Source organism: Trematomus bernacchii, unplaced genomic scaffold (genome assembly GCF_902827165.1).
Source record: "Trematomus bernacchii unplaced genomic scaffold, fTreBer1.1, whole genome shotgun sequence".
NCBI classification, from domain to species: Eukaryota; Metazoa; Chordata; class Actinopteri; order Perciformes; family Nototheniidae; genus Trematomus; species Trematomus bernacchii.
The window spans coordinates 3371048-3393524 of NW_022987739.1; the positions used below are offsets into that span (position 1 = coordinate 3371048).

General features: G+C 43.8%; 1 protein-coding gene across 1 annotated transcript in view; it reads right to left on the reverse strand.

Annotated features, from left to right (window-relative positions):
• The window catches only part of sema6bb (sema domain, transmembrane domain (TM), and cytoplasmic domain, (semaphorin) 6Bb), a 148971-nt gene that overhangs the window by 43861 nt on the left and 82633 nt on the right, over nucleotides 1–22477 (reverse strand). The window contains exons 6-12 of the mRNA XM_034146661.1: nucleotides 15336–15434; nucleotides 13130–13220; nucleotides 12322–12441; nucleotides 11697–11785; nucleotides 10681–10898; nucleotides 2456–2587; nucleotides 1396–1545 (exon numbers count right to left, since the gene is read on the reverse strand). Coding sequence (XP_034002552.1) covers nucleotides 1396–1545; nucleotides 2456–2587; nucleotides 10681–10898; nucleotides 11697–11785; nucleotides 12322–12441; nucleotides 13130–13220; nucleotides 15336–15434 — 899 coding nt within the window. The remainder of the gene's footprint in view (nucleotides 1–1395; nucleotides 1546–2455; nucleotides 2588–10680; nucleotides 10899–11696; nucleotides 11786–12321; nucleotides 12442–13129; nucleotides 13221–15335; nucleotides 15435–22477) is intronic.

Here is a 22477-nt window from a genome sequence, read left to right on the forward strand (position 1 = left end):
TTCCCATAATCCCCTGGTGGCTGGTGGGCAGCGGGACTTCATATGGCGGATCGTGCAGAGAGAGAGAGAGGGAGTGCATTTATGAGCTACAGCTGCTCCACTGCTACCAGGCTTCAGCACCCAAAGTGTTTAAACTCAACAGAAGGAGTCCACAGCCCCAACACACACACACCATATGTGTGTATACAACCCTGTCTCCTATACTGTGAAACATCAAGTTTAAGTGGGATCAATTAGTATTTGAATAAACAAGTTATATATATCATGTTACGTCCCGTTAAAAAATGTACATTAACAGACCATTTCCGAATGAATAACATTACTTTAATGATGAGTTGATTGAATGCAATGCTCAGTGCTGGCTGAAGTCATGAAATTAAGTTTCAAAAACACAGTCAGATGATTTCCCAGCATGCATTGTTTGTAAACTCTCCAGAAACACTTTTTTTTGTGTTTCTAATTTGTTTTGCCAAATATGAATGAATGAAAACTGAATTAACGCTATGATTATGTTGAATAGAAACAGTTTTTTATGTGTGGAGTTAGTAGCTAATGGAAATCATTTAAAGGCTGTCACGGTGGATGACTGGAATACAAAGCATCAAAGTAAGGATATGATTATGTTTTTTGTTAAAGGGGACCTATCATGCAAAATGCACTTTTGTACGTCTTTTATACATGAATATGTGTCCCCGGTGTTCCAGGGAACTCACCAAGTGTCAGAAAACACAACCCTCTCTATTTTCCTCCATACCCAAATCTCTAAAAAAGGGGCTGCAACGGATCTGATAAAAACTGATCCAGATTTGAACACTGTCCTGACGTCAGGACGGTGGGGCTACGGCTATTGGGCCAACTCCACCAATCAGGAGGAGACAGCCACGGCCATTGCCGTTCGAAAGCGCTGGAGACGCTGTAGTACATATGCCAGGCCTGTAGGTGGTGCTGTTCTCACAAAATCTGCCCTTGCAAAAACAGAGCTAAAAAATGTCAAATTGAGCAAAATGAGGCATGGCTAAAATGCATGATCTGTTTGGTATTTTGAAAAAAAAAAAGTATAAATATGCCTTATATAGGTATGGTCCTACACTATATTATTCAAAATATAGCATGATAGGTCCACTTTAAATGATCATAAATCATTGCTAATAAAGTCATTGTCTTTTTTAATATTCTCCAATATCTCCACCTAATCTTGATAAACCTCAAAATAACCATGAAAAACTTGTTTTATGCTTCGGTTGAACATCAGTGAAAAAGAAAAAGTTTTGCAAACAGATTGAGCATTATAAAGCTTCTCCGAAAATGTTCATTAAAAAAATTCCCTGCCTCTCTGTAACATAATAACTCAGGGACATGTTTTGTGTTACACTGCTTATCTGAGATCAGTCTCACCTGACCATGGTTCGTACAATCCAGGGTCTCTGTCCTAGAGAGGGGACGGCTTCATCCATCAGAGGATGGGTCTTGACGAAGTTGAGCATCTCGTCAGGGAAGGCGTTGGAGGAGTTAAACTTGGATCCTTGAACAGCGCAGCCACCGGGTCTGGGGACAAAACGTTACAGCAGATGTTTAGCAGACCGTCTGTTGTGATTAACTCAAGCTTCTGTAAAGATATAGTTATACAATGAAGCAGTCTAGACTGTCTGAATGTATGCCATCCATCAAACTTTTCAACAAGAGACTCATTCGATTAAATCAAATTAACCTTATGTATTTTGCAAGGCTATGTGCATGAGGTCAAAACATGCCTTTAGATTGGCACAGACGATATACTGTATATCCTTGTGAAAAGTGAATTTCCCACCTCCACATACATTTGAGTTTACTGAAATGTCTACAGGCCTGGGTTTTAACATTCAATACCACACACTCCAAAACCAAACAGCTTTCTTGAATACTGACTGTAGCTGGAAGAGAAGCAATAAGAAGAACAACTGGTATGACCTACTGTAATACCCAACATATTTTTAATGGAAAGAATATTTTTTTCCATGAGGCTTCAAGAAAACCAATTTGAAGAAACGGCTCTGTCAATGGATGCGGAGGGGGTTTAACAATTTCTTTTTTAAATGTTATGTAAAGCATTCCAAAGCCATGAAGTGTGTGCAATAGTTCGCCATTGTCAGTAGGTGTGTCTGTGGATATGCGTATGTCCAACCTGTGAATATATACATACTGTACGTTTTTGGGGTTAATATGTTATTGTCTTTTAATGTGTACTATGTAGTGTGTAGGATTTGTAATCTTTTGTGGAACTGCAGCAGGAGTCCAGAACAAATATTCGTACAGGGACAATAAAGTATATCGTATATGGAAAGTGCTTCATACATAGTTGAAAACAGTTGACTGATTGATATTGTGACAGAATGAATACAGATTGATGTACATTAGAGTATTCCTCTGATAGCAGTCTAACCACAGGTGTGTATACACGTATTACAGCTCTCCGCACCTTGGCTTGGGGATGAAGTCATCTGGAACAGGTGTCCAAATGGACTCAGATGATTTCTGCTCCTTGAATCTCCCTTCAAACACCGAAGCCAGCTGCTCCATGTCGAAGGCACACACCGCCGAACCTGGGATACTGGAGAGACAAGAGACAAAGAGGTGAGACAGAGGGGTGAGACAGAGAGGTGAGACAGAGGGGAGACAAATATATGAGACGGAGAGGTGAGACAGAGGGTGAGACAAAGAGATGAGACAGAGAGGTGAGACAGAGGGGAGACAAAGAGATGAGACAGAGAGGTGAGACAGAGGGGAGACAAAGAGATGAGACAGAGGGTGAGACAAAGAGATGAGAAAGAGAGGTGAGACAGAGGGGAGACAAAGAGATGAGACAGAGAGGTGACAAAGAGATGAGACAGAGAGGTGAGACAGAGGGGAGACAGAGAGGTGAGAGAGAGATGAGACAGAGAGGTGAGACAGAGGGGAGACAGAGAGGTGAGACAGAGGGGAGACAGAGAGGTGAGACAGAGAGGTGAGACAGAGCGGAGACAGAGAGGTGAGACAGAGAGGAGACAGAGAGGTGAGACAGAGGGGAGACAGAGAGATGAGACAGAGGGGAGACAGAGAGGTGAGACAGAGCGGAGACAGAGAGGTGAGACAGAGAGGAGACAGAGAGGTGAGACAGAGGGGAGACAGAGAGGTGAGACAGAGGGGAGACAGAGAGGTGAGACAGAGGGGAGACAGAGAGGTGAGACAGAGGGGAGACAGAGAGGTGAGACAGAGAGGGGAGACAGAGAGGAGAGACAGAGAGGTGAGACAGAGAGGAGAGACAGAGAGGTGAGACAGAGAGGTGAGACAGAGAGGAGAGACAGAGAGGTGAGACAGAGGGGAGACAGAGAGGTGAGACAGAGAGGTGAGACAGAGAGGTGAGACAGAGAGGTGAGACAGAGAGGTGAGACAGAGAGGTGAGACAGAGGGGAGACAGAGAGGCGAGACAGAGAGGTGAGACAGAGCGGAGACAGAGAGGTGAGACAGAGAGGAGACAGAGAGGTGAGACAGAGAGGGGAGACAGAGAGGTGAGACAGAGGGGAGACAGAGAGGGGAGACAGAGAGGTGAGACAGAGAGGAGAGACAGAGAGGTGAGACAGAGAGGTGAGACAGAGAGGAGAGACAGAGAGGTGAGACAGAGGTGAGACAGAGAGGTGAGACAGAGGGGAGACAGAGAGGGGAGACAGAGAGGTGAGACAGAGAGGTGAGACAGAGAGGAGACAGAGAGGTGAGACAGAGAGGTGAGACAGAGAGGTGAGACAGAGAGGTGAGACAGAGAGGGAGACAGAGGAGAGGTGAGACAGAGAGGTGAGACAGAGAGGTGAGACAGAGAGGTGAGACAGAGAGGTGAGACAGAGAGGTGAGACAGAGAGGTGAGACAGAGGGGAGACAGAGAGGGGAGACGGATAGGTGAGACATCAACTGATAACACACTTTGAAAGAACTTGAAGTCCTGTGTTAGGCTCTACTTTCTAACAGAATGAATACATGTCAGAATAAAAGGTAGATGATAATACCATCACTGACAAATAGGCTGTGAAACGTAAAAAAGCAAAGACGTTTAAAAGTAGAAAGTCTTTTGTGAGTGTGCAAAAAGGGAAAGGCTTCCAGCGAAGGTGACAAATTGGATTTGGGCTGTTCCTATTTTGACGTTGAAAATTTCAACACAAAGGAAATTGTTACTGAGACGGATAGAAAGGCTGGATAAGATAGACGTCGTCAACTCCGTGGGCGAAGAATAGACATGCGGCGGATGCAATAGCTAGATTAGACACATGAAAAGATCTTGGCTGGAATTCCTGGAATATAAAAGGAAAAAGGAAATGAGTCACTGAATATTTTCCCTTTCACAACTTGTGGCGGGGAGGGGGTTCTTTTAATCCTTACAACACATCCAAATAAAAAGAGCACATCGGAGGCTGCTCAACTGCTCGTGAACCCTGCCACAGGGAACACAACATCTGCTCCGGGAAGTGTCCATATCCTACATGCGCACACCAACAAACAGAGACAAACTCATCCAAAGACACACTATCTCCGCACTGAGATGCTACATCAATCCGGTAAAGAGAGGATAGTCAGGATAAGATAAGGAATGTGTTTTTGAAAAACATCCCATGCTTCACGCTCCGAGTCCCGCCTCTCTGCTCTGGATGTGTCCTCGCCGATGACTAATGGAGTGCGTGGTGTGAGAGCTAGTGACTAAGAGCTAATACCTTATACACGCATTGAGAAAACCTGAGAGACTGAGTCACTTTCCACCTGCTGCTACAGAAGTCCCACATATCTGTTTCTGCTATCCTCTCTCCTTCTCGTTTGATGGTCATGATTCTGAGCCGTGTTGCTTTTGAGTGGCCCCCTTGAAAGCCACTGAAGGGTTTGTTTGGTAAGGCAGCGCCCGGAGGCTGGATTTCGGGTTGCAGCGGGGAGTCGTGCCATTTTGATCAGGTCACGCCGTCTCCCTCAGTACTTATCATTCATGGGCAGGGATGTGACTCAACCCCCGGCCAGCGTGGCGGAGCTGCAGGCGGATCCGATATGCCGCCTCCCTCTGGGCCGCTGGCACCAGATGTTATGTGTGACATGTCTGCCAGCTCTGCACGTGCCAGCTTGGCTTCCTTTTCTCTATACCTTATCCACCCCCTGCAGGTCACTGAGTCTGCCCCACGTCGGGTGCTGGGTCTCGCAGAAGAGAGCCAAAAGGCCTCTGGCTGTTTTTCCCTCTGAATGTTGGCTAATTAATTACATTTCCACTGTTTAGTAGTCTCTCCTTCCTTTGTTTTGTAATCCATGTGTGTCGATTTCTTGTACACACCTTCCATTTTCCCACATTTCGACCACTTTTCTTTCTCTCTGTCCACTCGTTCTTCACTCGTTCTCCTTGACTAGGGTTGAGCGACAGGCTGTCCAGAGAAGATACATAGCTCGTCCGAGTCTGAAGTACTTCCTCACTGTTTAACAAGCTTCTCCGTCAGCTTGGAATAACACAAACAGTCCTCACAGACACGTGATGCCTCGTCAGGTTGGATAAGGAGAGACAAGTGGGAGTCAGGGGAAGTTTCAATGTCAATCCTGTAATTAGGGGTTTAACTTTGACAAATGTCGAGAATTTTAAAACTTTGGGATGTATAACGTAAACATAGACCATGTGAAATATGGTATCTATAATCACATGGGAGCTTTAGCACTGCGGTTAAAAGGTTCAAACATTCAAAGGTCAGAAATCCTACACACTTAGTCTGACTCTCTGTATGTATACTGTACAAACTTCTCTCAGAAGGTCTTTGTATATTTTCCCGGATCATTTTCATTATATTTTTTTTAAGGCTTTGTTTTTGTTAACTTCATGGATAGGCTTGACTTAAATTTCCACTATCTTAGAATGGATCCAGAGGGCTTTCAGATAAACTTTGCGAACGTTTCACAGCAAAATCAGATAAACATGATGGAATAAACTTTGCAAAGGGCATGGCCAGCACTAAACTTACTGACCTCTGGTCCAATCTACCCAAAATGTGTTTTGTTAGTTCGATGAAACAAGGCTCCACTGGTTTTTTTTAGGGACAAAGTTTGACATTTTCGGTACTTATTTGTTTTCTTGCCTGGAATTAGACGCTATAAAAGTCTGGTGAACTCACATTTGTTACAGAGCAGACATACAATCCTTCAAACGCCAGCTATTTAGTATGCAAATCTATCACTTCTACACTTATTATCTTTCAGCACACATACTATCGGGCACTGGGATATAAATGTATTTTTCATCATTTTTAATAGTCCTTCAGTGCAGACCAATTTACAGTTATGAAAGAATAGAGCTCAGATATCAAACCTACATCACAAAAAGTTTCATATTAAACCAGTGAAGCTGTTAAACCTTTAAACTTAGGCGCTAATAATAAGACTTTTCTTTACCTCGCCTGAACTTCTAGCCTTAACTTCTTTTAAAAAATATTATTCATCCTTCCCTTTATTCTCCCGCGCACCTCTGAACTGATCTACTTTCTTTTTTGTATTCTAGCAACCTTAATTTATCATACTTTTCTTTGACCTTTTCACATCAGCTCTCTGTAGATTTTCCTTTTTTTCCACATCCAGAGTATCCATGCTCATGTGGACCCCTGTAACAACTCTGTTTGTCCTCGTGACAAGGGCCCTGCTGTCCAATACACATGGGTTCCCTCCCCAAGTCTATTTCTTAAGCCCTAGCTAGATAACTCACTGTGTATCCCCTTGTTTTCTCTACTTGTCTCGGCCCCCGGGGGGACTAGCGCGCACATCTGTGCATCCTCCTGTGTCACACTTCTTCTGGAACAGTAAACCTGTTCTCCTGTGCTCCTTGTCCTCCTTGTTTCCCCTCCTCTGCTGTGTATACCCAGAGGGTCTTACAGCTGTCTGACCCCAGTACATGGGACATGGGATTCCTTACGACTGAAAACAAACATGGCCTCCTACGTTCAGGATGCACCAGATTTATTTGACTTTGCATGAGATGTTTTTTCTTGCATTCCTGCCTGGCTCCATTAAGCCTAATGAGACCACGTTAGTCCGCTCCAGCAGCAATAGACATTTTCAGCTGCCAAAACAAAAGCAAATAAATAATTGTTTGTTTTTTGTACTTGTCCAAGGATGCGTGGTGACGCTAAGACTTCCATGAAACATCGTGCTGCTGTTGTTCACAAGGGCAGTATTAAAACATTTTTGAGCTGCTGAATAAAGCTACTTTTCTATCCTTCTCCCCAAAGGTCTCATATTTTTATCCTCCCTCTTTTGAGTTAGCTGCTGCTCCCTGTGCCTCCTTGACCTCTTGAGCTTCAGGAGTGCGAGTGCAAGAGGTGCTCAGTAGGAAATCCGAGATCTTCTTTCATCCAGTTTTGAAAGGAAGGGCCTGGGGCTTCAGAGGTGGATGCACGCAGGAACTGACAACTGGAGGTGATTTTTACTCTGAAAGTAAAGACTGAATGATCCCACACACGCAACTTCATAACATTTCAGGAGCTGGTTTATGCCTGCAAAATGATTCCTTGAGTATGCGAGCGCAGGAGGAGATGAGTAACTTCTCAGGGCCCAGGGGAGACTCTAGGAGGGCCAGTTAAACCTCAACTTCATCCCATTATTCCCATTTCTACAGTCCCATATATGCTGCCCGGGGCCAACTGGCAGGAGAGAATAGCTTTTCCGTTACTCCCAGGTCCTGCCTCATGCTGTTTTCCCTGCACGCTGCCAGCCAAAGCAATTTGTCCGGCAAGCACTTCGCCAGTGTGGCACAGTGGGCCACTGGGAGTTTTGCAGCTCACCTCACACATTCTCTCCGTCTCTTAATGCGTATTTTCCCTCCATCACACGTCTCCTTATCCATTCATCAAACCCCCCCCCTCCTTTCGTTTTCTCTTGGCTGGCAGTTATTTAAAAATCGGACCCAGTGGCAGTTTACCCAAGCAGGGGTGTGTGTGTTCAGCTGGTTCTCCTCGCTGGCATGCTGCAAATGCTGTTATCTGGGAACCATTGTGAGCATGTTTGTGCATGTGTGTGTGTTTATGTGTGTGAAGCATCCATCTGTCTCTGCAGGCGGTGGCTTTCTCTCGCAGCGTAGTCCTTCCAAACACACAGATAAGATGCAGCTGATGAAACAGTTTTAGATCTCAGAGAGAGCAGGGGATGCACGTGTTGTCCATTATTGACTTCCTCGTCCTTGAGTTTCTCATCCATCTCTCCCCCTCTTGTTCGCCATCTCCCTCCTAATTCTCCTCTCTGTCTTCTCTCCTTTCTGATTTATATCCACTCGTTGCTCTCCTTTTCTCTCCTGTCCTTTACCCACTGCTTTGAGACACTGCCCTGCAAGTAGAATCTCGATATATACAAAAGAAATAAGAGATGGTATAATACTGGGATCTTTGACAATGATGACTATGCTGCTGGCTGTATTTAAGTGGGACACTGTATTGATTCCAGACTAGTCTCGAAGTGTTTCTATATGTTTTCTGCAATGTCCTGCAGTGCCAGACACAGTAAGTGGTATAAGGGCTATTAAGTTTCCAGAAGTGAGATATCACAGAAAAAATGTCCTGAATACTTTCTATAATTTGAGCCTCTTATACTGCAATATGCTGTAGCAATACATACTTGTAAAATGGAGAAAATATGTTTATCCCATAGTAGACTATATATACTGTATATCCCTGGGCAACTTGGAGGATTTGACCACAAACATTTACAGGCACAAACAACACTATAACCAGGGGTGCACATAACTGGTACGCAGGTACGCATGCGCAGCAACAATCTGAAATGCGTACCGTCACTTGTGTCACAAAGCGCATTTGCGTACCGACGTACTTGTGAAGTTTTTCCAGAAGGCGGTTAGATCACCGGACGACAGAGTCGGTCTCCGTGTGCGTGTGCACAGACAGGGTGCTGTTAACGTCGGGTCTGTACAGCAGCCCTGCGCTAAAACAGCTGATCACAACGTTCACGCGCTCCGCGGTCACGGAGCTCTGTACTCCGTTGACAATCGCTAGCACCCCCCCCCCCCCCCCCCCCCCCCAAACCCACCCCCCAACCACCACCCAACCACCCCCCCCCCCCCCCCCCCCCCCCCCCCCCCCCCCCCCCCCCGCGTTGACAATTGCCAGAAGTTGGAGTACCAAACACTGACTCCAGGTACTCATCTGGGAGAAAGTTGTGTGCACCCCTGACTATAACACACTACAGGAGAGTGAAAACGCCAGAACCCAGAGGGCTTATTTGAGTATTAGGATTACATTATTATTGTTCATAATTCAAAACTCAACACTTGAACATTATTGCCTCTCTATTCAGAAACGAATTTCCTGCATAATCCAGGATTTGAAGTATACGGTACGTGTGTCTCACATAAATATTTGGCTCACACTCCAGACTCTCAGACTCAGTTTGCTGTGTGTGTTGTCTTTACCCACAGTCTTCAATAATCCCCAATTTACTGTGCAGCATCCTTCCTCATCCTCTCTTCGCCTCTCACCTTTTTTCAATTTAATCTTGTCTTTCAACAAATCACCCTTTTGTCCTCAATGAAAGCTTTCCATGTGTCTTAAATTACTCTGTACCCCACGCTCCTGACCTCTGCTCCTCTTTCATTTCTCCTGAGATCTGCCTGGCCTGTAGGAAGCCTTGCTCTTTCCGACTTCATAGCAGAGGGAACAGACTATGGTGGTCTGCTAGGTTTTCAAGGTGAGCAGTGTGAGTTCTCCTTCACATTGGGTGTCTATTCCCCTCTCCATGGGAAGTGTGTCAAGATGTGTTGTTACGTCTGTGTATTTCTTAACAACACTCTCAGGGTGATTGAATCCCCTTTTCTCTTTTTCCAGAGAGGACACAGATATAAAATCCCTTCCACTTCAGTCTGGCCACACTAGCACTCCGAGCACGTACTTTATCCACACATGCAGTCAAATAAAGCTTCTCATTTGAAGGCAGACAGGTAAGGTATTGATCTGGATCAAAGATTCCTATCCAGGGTCTGCACTCCTGTCAGAGAACGTGGAAAGGTTGTGGAGCAGTAATGAACTGATAAACAATTCAAATAGCTATCAAAAAGTAATGGTTCAAATACTGTAGTTAGCTTTGAGTAATTAAAAACAAGAACAACGGAGAAGAAGGGCTACATTATAAACTGTATATCCATTTTAAATAGTTAAAATAAAGTGTTAGAAAAAGTAATTGAAAAACACTTCAATTGGTTGAATGGAGAAAAAGTAATGGATGAATGGTTAAAATAGATAGTAAGTTGAAATAGTTATTATTATTATAGCTATTTGTGTGTGAATGTATTTAATTACCAGGGTCAATGCACAATAATCTCTTTAGATAACATAATGAGATTATATTAATCTGTAGTCCCTGGGAAGGATATAGTTAGAAAAAATTATAAAATAACCACATTAAAACAGTAAGCCTTAATAAGGAAAAGTTAAAATAAATACCGTAAAAGAAAAACTGTTAAATATAGTCTAACGCAAACGTTAGAATAACCTTTGAAATACTTAGCTTAAAATAATAGACAACGACTTGAACGAGTTATCTAAAAGTATGTAAAAGATAAAAAGTATATACAGCAGGGTTGATGGTAAAAAGAGGGAATTTCTGAGAGGGAAGTGAAATTATTTCTGTGTTTCTGGTTAACAGGAGTTTATTTGCATGTTGTACCTGTTTGACGGTGTGGAGAACACCCCCAGGATGATGTCTCTGCCGTGCATCCTGATGATGGGGCTGGTGGAGTGGAGCAGGTTGAAGTAGAAGTGGGAATCCCCGGGGACGGAGCAGTTCAGACGGGCCTTCAGGAACGACGTCCACTGCTTCTCCAGGACGCGCTGAGACCCTCCCAGATCACGCTTGCACACCCGCGCCACGCGTGACACCATCACCTGTGAGTCATGAAGCACAGAGGAGAAAATGACATTCAGACAGGTGTATCTGAATAAGCACAGCTCATATATAAATCAAATGATACGCTGGGGGTGTAAGCTTTGTGTTTCATCTTCAAAAAGACACATTTAAAAAGGTGTTTGGAACTTCAGAGTGATCTCTCCAGAGTCATTTGCATGCTATTTGCAACGCAGAAACCCTGTTTTGACACATCATTGTTTTATAATGCTAAAATCTAATATCAATTATTCATAAAAATGTCAGCGCATTTCAAAAATTGCTTCTTTGAACATCCTCACCCACACAACAGTGACGCTGTTTGAGTATCCATTTACTCTGATCTCTGTACACATGTCAAACACCTCGTGCAGGCACTTATCCCCAAATAAGAATTGTTAATTTTTAAGAGAAGATCCTGACGCTGATCTATATCATTTGTTATAATGATGCATCTCCAGCTCTGGTAAGGTTGGGCCATGTACAAAGCAATTCAATCGCTTTTTCTTAGGTCAATACAGACATTAAATGTTTACTCAGACCACTATTTGTTGGATTAGATATGCAGACAAACAAATACAAGGATGAAAGGTCAGTGCAGGTGTGGGAAAATAGTTGATATTGACATTCAAATAATAGCAGCGGAGCGATATTAGAGCGGCACTTTATTTGATATGGCTTTGCATTTTAACCACACATTCCTCCACAGTCCTTTTAAAAGATGCTCTGTATGGACCGTGTGAATACTGAGAGTTCAGAAAGACAGGAGGATATTTTTCTCATCAGAGTGACTGCTATACCTTCTCCAGGTAGTTGAACTCCATGGCTATCTCTCTGAAGAAGAAGTAGATGTGAGGTCCCCACTCCACGGCACTCACAAAATACGGCTCTATATTGTGAGAGAGGGAAAACGAGAGGAAGGGAAATATCATGAAATATGGATGGTGCAAAGAGAAAAGCAAACAGCAAACAGTGTCTCCATTTGCAAATGCATCCTTCACTCCCACGAGGTACCATTAGGGCAGTGAGAAAGAGGCACAGGCCATGCTTAATTTCATTACATGGTGAAAGGGGATTTCACACCAAACAATAAGCGCATTATGACTCCCTGATGCTTCTCAGAACTCGGTTTCACGCTATGCATTTTGGTGCTTTTACACCCGGGACTAGCTATAACCTGTGTGTCCGATTCGTTTTGACTGTCTCATGGTTATAGTTGGGTTTGACTGTGATGTGGATTTTCTGTCGAGCAGCGGTACGTCTGACAGCTTCCCTGTCCGATGACCTGAACGTGGAGTTGTCAGGCTGCTGACTCAGTGCTTCTTCTACTGACACCAGTATCGATCCTGCATGCAGCTAAGTGATGTGGACACACACTCAAAACTCCAGCCTCTGGTGCACACACACACACACATCTGCAGGTACCTCTGAACCACTTGGAGTCGTGCTTGACGGTGCGCAGCGCGAGACTGTCCCCAAGGCTCCGGTAGATCACCGCATCGATGGCCAGGAAGTCTGTCACTGTGGCTGTAAACAGATTTCCCTCTGACATACAAACACACACACACACACACACACACACACACACACACACACACACACACACACACACACACACACACACACACACACACACACACACACACACACACACACACACACACACACACACACACACACACACACACACACACACACACACACACACACACACACACACACACACACACACACACACACACACACACACACACACACACACACACACACACACACACACACACACACACATACCAGTTAGTTGGACAGCCTGCCAAAGAAACAGTATGACTACAAACAATAAAGCCTGAGATATCATCAGCGTTTTAATAAAGTCCTGCATCACAAACATGCCCTGTCAATAATATAATTGCAGTGCCATAATTGCAGCAGCACTCCTACGCATATAAAAATAATCTTTTCTTTTTTTTATGTCTAGTTAGTATCAGATGATGACGTTAAAGCTGAACAGTTGTGGCTCACTACAGTTTTAGCTGCCAAACACGGTTGATTTTATTAAAGTGGAGTGTTTTCAATCAGATGAAGTAAACAAAGCAGATGAATAAAACTGCAAAATCACAATTGCTCCCTTCTGTTGAGCCTGCAGCATGAAGCACATTCAATGTGATTACTTAGTTTGGTGATACGTATTCAGGTGGAAATTAAAGGATGAAACTAAAAAGGTGCGTCTTACCTGCAAACCGAGCTACGTTCGCGTGCTTTGGGTCATAGGGGCATCTCGCCATACCACTGACTGTGTCTCCTACCATCTCCAGAGTGTCTCCCTGTCACACACACACACACACACACAGACAGAGGCACACATTAATAAGCAAACTCCAAACAATTTGAATGCATCTACAGCAGCATTATGAAAACAAGCCACAAAGAGAATGACAATTAGGGAGTGTTACGGTAAGTGCAAACTAATAACTCACTGGTGCCAATTAGGCAGAGCCGCAACAACAAGAGAGTCACATTCTCATGCATAAATAACACACACACACACACACACACACAAGTACATGGATCCACACACACACATAATATCATGATGCAAAATCTCTCTTCTGCATCTCTCTCTCTCTCTATTACACACACACACACACACACACACACACACACACACACACACACACACACACACACACACACACACACACACACACACACACACACACACACACACACACACACACACACACACACACACACACACCACACACACACACACACACACACACACACACACACACACACACACACACACACACACACACACACACACACACACACACACACACACACACACACACACACACACACACACACACACAGTAGCCAAGAGCAGCGAATTTCAGCAGCACAGTCTAATTCTCATTCACGGCTGAAAAGGAAATTATTTATGTGTCATTTCATTAAAAACATCTATAAATAACACAGCAGCTAGCGGTGCTAACTGGTCTCCAGAGACACGGCAGCCTATCATGCAGAGACAGGTGTGTTATTCACCGTTGTAGAATGTCATTAGTGGCTGACAGATAACAGGCCAGGTACGTCTCAGTGTTTCAGTATGTTTGAAATGTGAGAGACTGAAAATAACACTATCTGAAAAAGCCTTTCATATTAAAAGGAATTTTTTTTAAAACCCCCCCTCCCCCCCCCCAAATTCTCACTTTCCCTTTTTTTCCAACTCAACAGCCTTCGTTGCTCATATAATAGTTCTGCAGAATGATGTGAAATAAGTCGACGATTAATATTAATGTCTGGTTTTTCTTCCAAAAGTTTGAAATGGTTGCTGTAATTGAGCACAGCGGGCTGTAGGGTCAAGGACTGGACATGAAGCTCTGTCCAAAAATATGTTTTCAGCCAACCCATAATCATCCGTTATGTAAGGCTTATTTATATGAATGTATAGAAGTCTAGGTTTTTCCTCAGAGAAAAACAGTTGTTACTAATAACTTTTGAAACAGGTTTAGGCTGACTGGAGAAGTTAGATGTTCACTACTGAATAGTATAGTAATATATCCTTAATAGCCATCAGGAGATATATATGGTGAGCCCGGGTTGGACTTAAAAAATGTAATCTGTTACAATGACTAGTTACCTGTTAAACATGCAATCAGTAACCTTATCTAACCATCACTATATACAAGTAATGCATCCTGATTACTTCCTGTTACTTTTGGTTTACAATACCAATACAAGTGCACATGTAATCCAAGCCTGATAGGGAGTGAAATACCGAGTTATACTAGATTTGAACTGGTCAAAGATAAGCACAGTTTATAATATACTTGTGTAGGTATAAAGAGCCTGTATTAAATATTGCCTTTTCTTAAAAGATACATTGTAAATGGTGGAAATGGAGTGATTTAATTTGACATTTCTTTATTTAACTTGGACAGAGTTGAGGGAATATTCAGAGGACACTGTGGCTAATGGATTCAGGTCAGTCGACTCCTACAGTCAATGCTTGAACCCTGGAGTCTCTAAACTTCTGCCTCCAGCTGGGAAATAGCTCTGATTTCTTAACCACCAGCAAAAGAAATCAAAGCGGGCCAACACATCATGTATCCACCCTCCTCCTCCCGCTCCACTCTTGTGTTCTTCTTGATTATCCGTCTCTGACTCTCATAACAAGCCTGGCAGACCTCAAAGTTTAAACACAGAGAAATAACTGTTGTATCTCAGGAAAAACATGGCGCTGCCTGGAACGGCCAGACAGGGATAAGTAAGTCCTGAGGAGGAAGACAACAAAATGCTGAACGATCACCTTTGATCAAGCTGTACATTTTCACCTGAACAGACTCACTGATTGAGTTTGGGAAGCGAGGCCTCTGTTTAGGAAGAACAGACGTAAAAGCAATTATTGTGAAGTTTTCTTGCAGTTAACTCACAGTGTAGTTGGCACAGAGGGGGTTGAAGGCGTTGGTCCCGCACACAAACAGTCCCCCCGGTCTGCGGAGCAGCACCTTCATGAAGTTACGGCATTCATCCTGCAGAAACAAAACAGACACAAAGAGAGGGAGAGCTTAATATGCAGGAGGGGTAAAAGTGAAGGGAAGAAAGGCAAAATGATGGAGAGAATAGAGGAAAAATTGAGTTTATTTTTAAGAGACTGATTATCCAAAACCGCTCTGTGAAGTGAAGCTTTTCAGATGCCTGATGTGAAGAATTATCACACCATTAACGCTGTCAATCACATTGATATAGTCTGAGTATAGCCTGCAGAGACTTTAACTGTCTACCCCTCTTCACACATGCAAACATACACACACAAACACACACACACACACACAGAGCCGCTGTTGATTGACAGGCGGTAATCCAAAACCATCCTCGGGATTTTAAAACAAGAAACAGATTTAAAGCTAATTTTCACACCGTGAGGCGTCAAACTACACGAAGCCCGCCTAATGACTAAATAAACCCGAGTCACAGTTTAATTCTTCCGTGCCTTTTCTTTGAAATGAGAAGTCGTGTAAGCACCACAGGACTTAATGGCTGCTTTAGCCCAACAGTGCTGAAAAGTAATAAATGTTGGTGTAGTGGAACTGAGAAAAATGACTTTCAAGTTAATCTGCTGTCTCGACAAAAGGACCGAATAGTGAGTCGGTGTGTTAGCAGGAATAATTAAACAGATGTAACCTCTGATATACACTGATGTGAGGATCAAACAATACTGCAAATACAACACCTCTTATTTTATCATTTCAACCGTGAAGCCATTACTTTTATCCATCCATTTACACTGTGTATACTGTATATTAGCCTAACTTAAAAAAAAACTGTTATTACATGACTTTTGACTAATTACTTTACTATTTTAAGTGCACATGTCTTTCTTTTTAATTAAGTTAAGTTGTACATATCTTCATTTAAAAAAAAAAGAAATTATATAATATTATATTGTTATGTTTCTTGTTTCGTATTTTAATCACATTTTCTCTTAATATGTTCATTTATTATACTAGAGCTAATTCATTTTAAGGAAAAAACATACTTAATAATAAACCAAATTCTGATTCTGATAGCTAACGCACTCTCAATTACAACATGTTAGCGTTTACATATACTAAAATAGCACTAATAAAGAGAAGAGACATTGTGAAAATATGTATTATTTGTATATAAAAACTTTGACATGAGCTGTCAGCCGTCTAATTAAAGAGTTATTTCCTCTCAGGTTGTTTGATTGGTTGGATTGTAGAGCATAAAGGGTTGTATTTCACAAGAAAAACAGGTAAAATAGGATAGAAAAGTTATCGTATGTACAGTTAAGTTAAGGACAACGTTCTTTGTTCCTGCTTTCCCCATCTTGTGACCCCCTCAGATTTATTTTAGGACAGCTTGGGAGGTCCTGATTCCGGGTCGGGAAGCTCTGTCTCAGGGGCTTTGGGTACAAAAACTAACATGAGGGTGAAAAAACAAAGAATCCATCAACAGCGAATCTGTGCCGGAATTTACATGACCTTTGACTTTATAAAGACAAAAAGTGCCGACAGCTGATTGCCTTCGCAGGGTGGAATCTGCTGCCTGTGTGTGTGTGTGTGTGTGTGTGTGTGTGTGTGTGTGTGTGTGTGTGTGTGTGTGTGTGTCTGTGTGTGTGTCTGTGTAGCGTGAGTGGTGATGTAGAGTACTGTAGATCACTGGTGGACAGCAGCCAGCAACCCCCTCCCCAAACTACTAGTGTCCCAGTCAGGATGGCACCAGCTTTACACACTCACACACACACCAGATGGGATCCACTTCAAGACCTCCACCCGCACTGATCTCATCGGAAAGAGAAGTTGAGCCGCAGCAGAAGCGGTGGTGGTGATAGCGGGAATGTGAAATGACAGCCCGTACGTGAATGTGTGTGTGTGTGTGTGTGTTTGTGGGGAAGAGATCAGAGGGAAAGCACTGATATGAGAGCCGAGTGAGTGTTATTCCAGATGCTCCACCCAACACCCTCCTACCTCTACACCTTCCCACTTCACTCCCTGCTGGGTTCTCGTTTTCCAACAGTACAAAAACAGGAAAGGAGGAAGTGTTCCATGTGTGAGTGTGTGTGTGTGTGTGTGTGTGTGTGTGTGTGAGTTGGGGTGCAGAGTCAAGTGTGAGGTGTACATTTGTAATGGCGCAGCACTGTGTGACAAATTGCGGCGTGACAGTACATGTGTGTCACTCCCACACGTTCAGCATGTGTTCGTGTGTGCCTGGTGCATATCTGTGTGAGCGAGTGTGTGTGTGTGTGTGTGTGTGTGTGTGTGTGTGTGTGTGTGTGTGTGTGTGTGTGTGTGTGTGTGTGTGTGTGTGTGTGTGTGTGTGTGTGTGTGTGTGTGTGTGTGTGTGTGTGTGTGTGTGTGTGTGTGTGTGTGTGTGTGTGTGTCTCACAGCACAGATGCAGGCTCAAGTGTGAGAATGATTTGCATGCTGTTTGTCGGGGGGGGGTTGCAGTCTGTCGGGCTGGTCAGAGCTGTAATCACAAAGCGCGATGAAGCACTCTTAATAACAACCCAGAGAAACTGCCAGGCTCTCAGAGAGGGGAGGACACACTCAGAAGAGCCAAGTCGCTGCTCAATGTGCATTTGGCAGCGCTTACACACTGAAAATGACACATTTCATGACTACAGAATACAAAAACAGGGGTTATATCCTTCATAACAGTTCAACTACTGAGCTTGGGTTGCCATTTGCACTTCAACACCAACACAATCCGTCCCCTGCTGCATACGTGCTTTTCATTCAACCATATTCATCCATTCCAGGAAGCAATTTGGCACTTCCAAGTATAGGCCTTTCTTTATTCAGAACGCAATTCAGTGCGTCGAATTTTACTATGGTTTCCACATAAAAATAAATAAACCAATTACAAAGGATCAAGTACTGAATCACTGAATTAGGTGATTAGATATAAATCTAAACGTTGTACGTCCTGGTGACTCCTTCTTAGCCCCTCTGCCTCCTACACTCCCTCGCTCCCTGGGAAGAATCCAGACAAAACGCCACCTGTGCTGGCTGGCAAGCACTCCCAAGACCCAGACGACTGCAGCCCTCCTCCTCCCCCTCCCCCTCCTCCTCCTCCTCCTCCTCCTCTTACTGACAGCGGCAGAGCTGCCTGGGCTCTGAAAAATTAATCTGCAGCTCAGATGAATTACACAGGAGAACGCGTCTGAGTGCAAATATGGACATAGTTGTGAAAGGAGGGGAGATTTAAAGAAGGAGTGTGAAAAGATAGCAGGAGCTGGTACACAATTGTGTGTGTGCAAGTTTACATATGTATATCCGCATTTAAATAAACTAAGCCTACTACGCAGCAGCTTTTTAATCCGTCTCTTGATCTTAGAAAGATGCAGATGTTGGACGGGTAAGTGCATTTATCACTTCTCGGCACAGGCACAGACATTTTCCATGGACACATGGAAAGCATGCATATCCAAAAGCAATCATAGACATATACATGCAAGTTATCCAACACACACGCGCAGTCGGAGGATCGGCAACAAGTTCCCTGTTGCTACAACACATCTGCTCAAAACAACCTGCAGCAGTCAGACACCATTAACGCTGAGGAGCATCCAAATTCTGCATCTGTTTTCTATCTGCTGTCCGGATCTCCACCTTTACTCTTAGACGATAAACAAACTTTCATTTGCCCTTAGCTAGGGTTCATGTTTGTTCTAATGATGAAGCTTTATCCCAAAAACGAAATGGGTTTCCACCTCGGGCTACAATCAGCATCGCCGCGTGGGTCTGAGCAAAATACAAAACAGGTGCATACGTCGTAAAATCGTCCTCTCATTTTCCTGCGTTATGAGCAACCACAGCATGTTTCATACTCATAAAATATAATAAGTTATGATGACTTGTTTTTAGTAATGTTCGTACAATAGCGGTCATCTAAGGCAGTACATCAGGGGGTCGTATTTAGAAAGCTGCTCCACTAAATCTCCAAAGTTTCCATTACATGCCTGGCTGGTCCCCTGATGTTAGCGACCAGGGAGAGGAGAGCATTGCTCTGCCAAGAAGCTACCATTGAGCCAGAACACTCCCACACACATGTACTGTCTACACAATACACACTCGCAAAGGTTTGGAGAGGCTCTTCTTCGCTCATTAACAACAGGATTGTCATTCCCAGAAAAAATACAATTCTGTCTGAGAACAGTGATTGTTTGTGACAGGAGGAGAGAGAGTGTGTATGTTTGTGCACTGGTGGGTGGAGGATAAATCAGCGGCGGTACCAAATTAGCAGCAATGTGCTGTTCTGAGTGCTGCGGTCTTACTCAGCATGTTAAAGCTAATCCGCGTCTCTCTGCAACCCTTCTTCTGAGTTTGACGGTAATTCTGACTGAACACACCACAGGCCGCAAACAAACATCCGACACCAGAGAGAGGGGATGGAGCGAGGGGAGGGAAAAGTGATATTATAGAGATAGGGGGACAAAATCAAGAGGGAAGAGTGAGGTAAAGAGAGACAGAAAGAGAAAAGCAGAGTTTTCCCAGTCCAGTCAGCCATGTGGCAGCCTCAGCGGAGGAGCCGACCTGCAGGAAGACCCGCAGATTGTGAGGTCAGCTGAGCTCCACTCCCCCGTGGAAACACACACACACACACGCACTCACACACTCGCCGACCACAACACTTAACCTGAGTCACCCTTGGAAAGCTCTCTGTCTGATAACCTGTTGAGAAAGCGGTGGCAAATGATCAGATTGATACATTTACATATATTTAAAGAATATGTTGGAGAGGAAGGCTCAGCACAAATTGGTCCAATGCAAGTCTTTTATGCCAAAGCCAGTAATTCACTAAACCGTCATCAGGGCAATTTGGAAAAACGATATTTGCACACGGGAAATTCTTGGCTGCAGATCCCTGGGTCAAAATAAAATTGAAGAGGAAATAAGTATCACAAGTTTCTTAAGGGAAATGAATTCTGCACACACATCTGGAAAGCGATAAATGCCGATATAAAAGCCAAGGAATGGAAAACTCTGGTTCATGTCAACATTGTTGCATTAGAAATGAGTGTGCAGAGACTTTTTCTATCCATAGTTGATGATTTTGGCGTTCTTGCATCGGATCATTGTGTTGTGGAATAGATTCAAATGTTTTTGGGGGAATATAAAAATGTCTGCCGTTATTTACATTAAGTTTGAAATGGAATGTCCCAAGTGTGGGGAGGTATAATAAGCACAAAGATTTAATGAGAGACATCACACTCAAGAATCTTAAGGCAGAGCAACATGATACACTATGGTGAGATTTAAAGGAGAGGTGTCATGCTTTTCCGGTTATTACCCGTCCCCTTGTGTGTTATGAAGGTTTTTATGCATGTAAACGGTGTGCAGAGTCAAAACCCTCAAAGTACACCCTGTAGCGAGTAAAACTCTAACACAGAAAATACCTCCCCAAAACGCCTCGTTGGAGATACGTCATTGTCCATTTGATTCTTCCGGGTACGGCATGATGTCAAGCCGTACCCGGAACGAAATGGACCAATCCGTGGAGCCGTTACGTTACGTCCGCGGGGCCGTTACGTTAAGCCCCCGCTGATTGGTCCAAATTGACCAATCCACGGACTTCCTCACACACACATCTGTGTGCAGGGAGCAGGCAGCTCAGCTGATTTCTCCTCCCTGGCTGCAGGCTGATAACAGACAGTTGGGATCGCGGCAAAATTCTCTCTGCAGACCCATTCTCACAGCGTTTATCAACCTTTTTCTTACTGAATATCAAGCCACACTTATTGTTTTTACTTCGGATGTGAGTTTGTGTGTGCTCAGGATGAGTTTGGCTGTGTTTGGCTGTGTATCCTAAACAAGGAAACAACACCTCCACGGAGCTCAGCGCGATTCACAACGTCCCGACCAATCAGAGCACACTGTGCTCACAGGGAGGGTGGGGGCTGGAGCTATTGGAACTACAACGAGCCGTTAAAGGCAGAGAGTGAAATTCAGTGAATACACGTAGTTCACAGAGATGCTGTATGAGAAACCAATGTGAGTTTGGAAAAATGCACAATATAAATCTATTTTAGTATACCTCAACAATGGAATTATGATCAGTGGAAATGGCCATGACACCTCTCCTTTAAAAAAAGGACCACAACTCAAAGGAAAGTGACTCCACATGTGGTATTTTAAATTGATTAATTTTGGAGCTGAAAAAGGGTTGTGAAACTGAATCTTCTGCCCGTCTGACCCAGAAAAGGCATTTGTTTTGGACGAGTGAGAACCCCGAGCTCCTCAGAGAGCACGATCAACGCAATATTGATCAAACAATCTGGCTAAGTGCTGCTTATAACGATGCCCAACCGCTCTTTAAAAGCGCTCTATATGGAATTGCCTTTGGTTGCATGCGCATGCCACGCTGCCATGGCCTGATGTGTTGGCACTGAGCCACTTCTGGGGTAGGTCTCACCCTCTGTCTATCTCTTTCTACTGCTTTCATAAGAAGAGAAAGAGAATGGGGGAGGCAATGACAGAGAACAACATGCAAAGGGCAATTACAAGAGGGATAAAGAGACGGCAGAAAGCTAAGGACAAAGGCAAATATGAGGAATATGCAGAGTGAGTGACAGCGAGGCAGACTGTTGCTTTCATCAACAATCGTTTGGTCAACACAGGCGAAAGGAGAAGCAGGGGGAAAGAAATCTGGATATTGAATATTCAGCCTAATTAAGGAGAATACTATGTCCTTTGTGATCAACCAGGCAGAAACATTTAATTACAAAACCAATTATGAGGTGGTGAATGTATCACATCTGACACAACCATCCCCCAAGCAGAACAGGACATTTTTTGAGGACGAGGAAGTGGAGGAGAGGAGGAAGGGCGGAAGGGAGGAAGGGAGGGTGACACACACAAGATGACTGCTTGATAGATGTGACTTTCTGTTTTAATTGTGTTCATGCATGTGTGGGAGGCGGAAACTAAGAGAGAAGCAGATAAGAACCCTTGAAATCATGAATATGTATTAACATATAATGTACATGAGGGTTAGTGACCTCACCTCTGTGCATACATTAGAGTCAGGAAAAGAGTGTAATTTGGT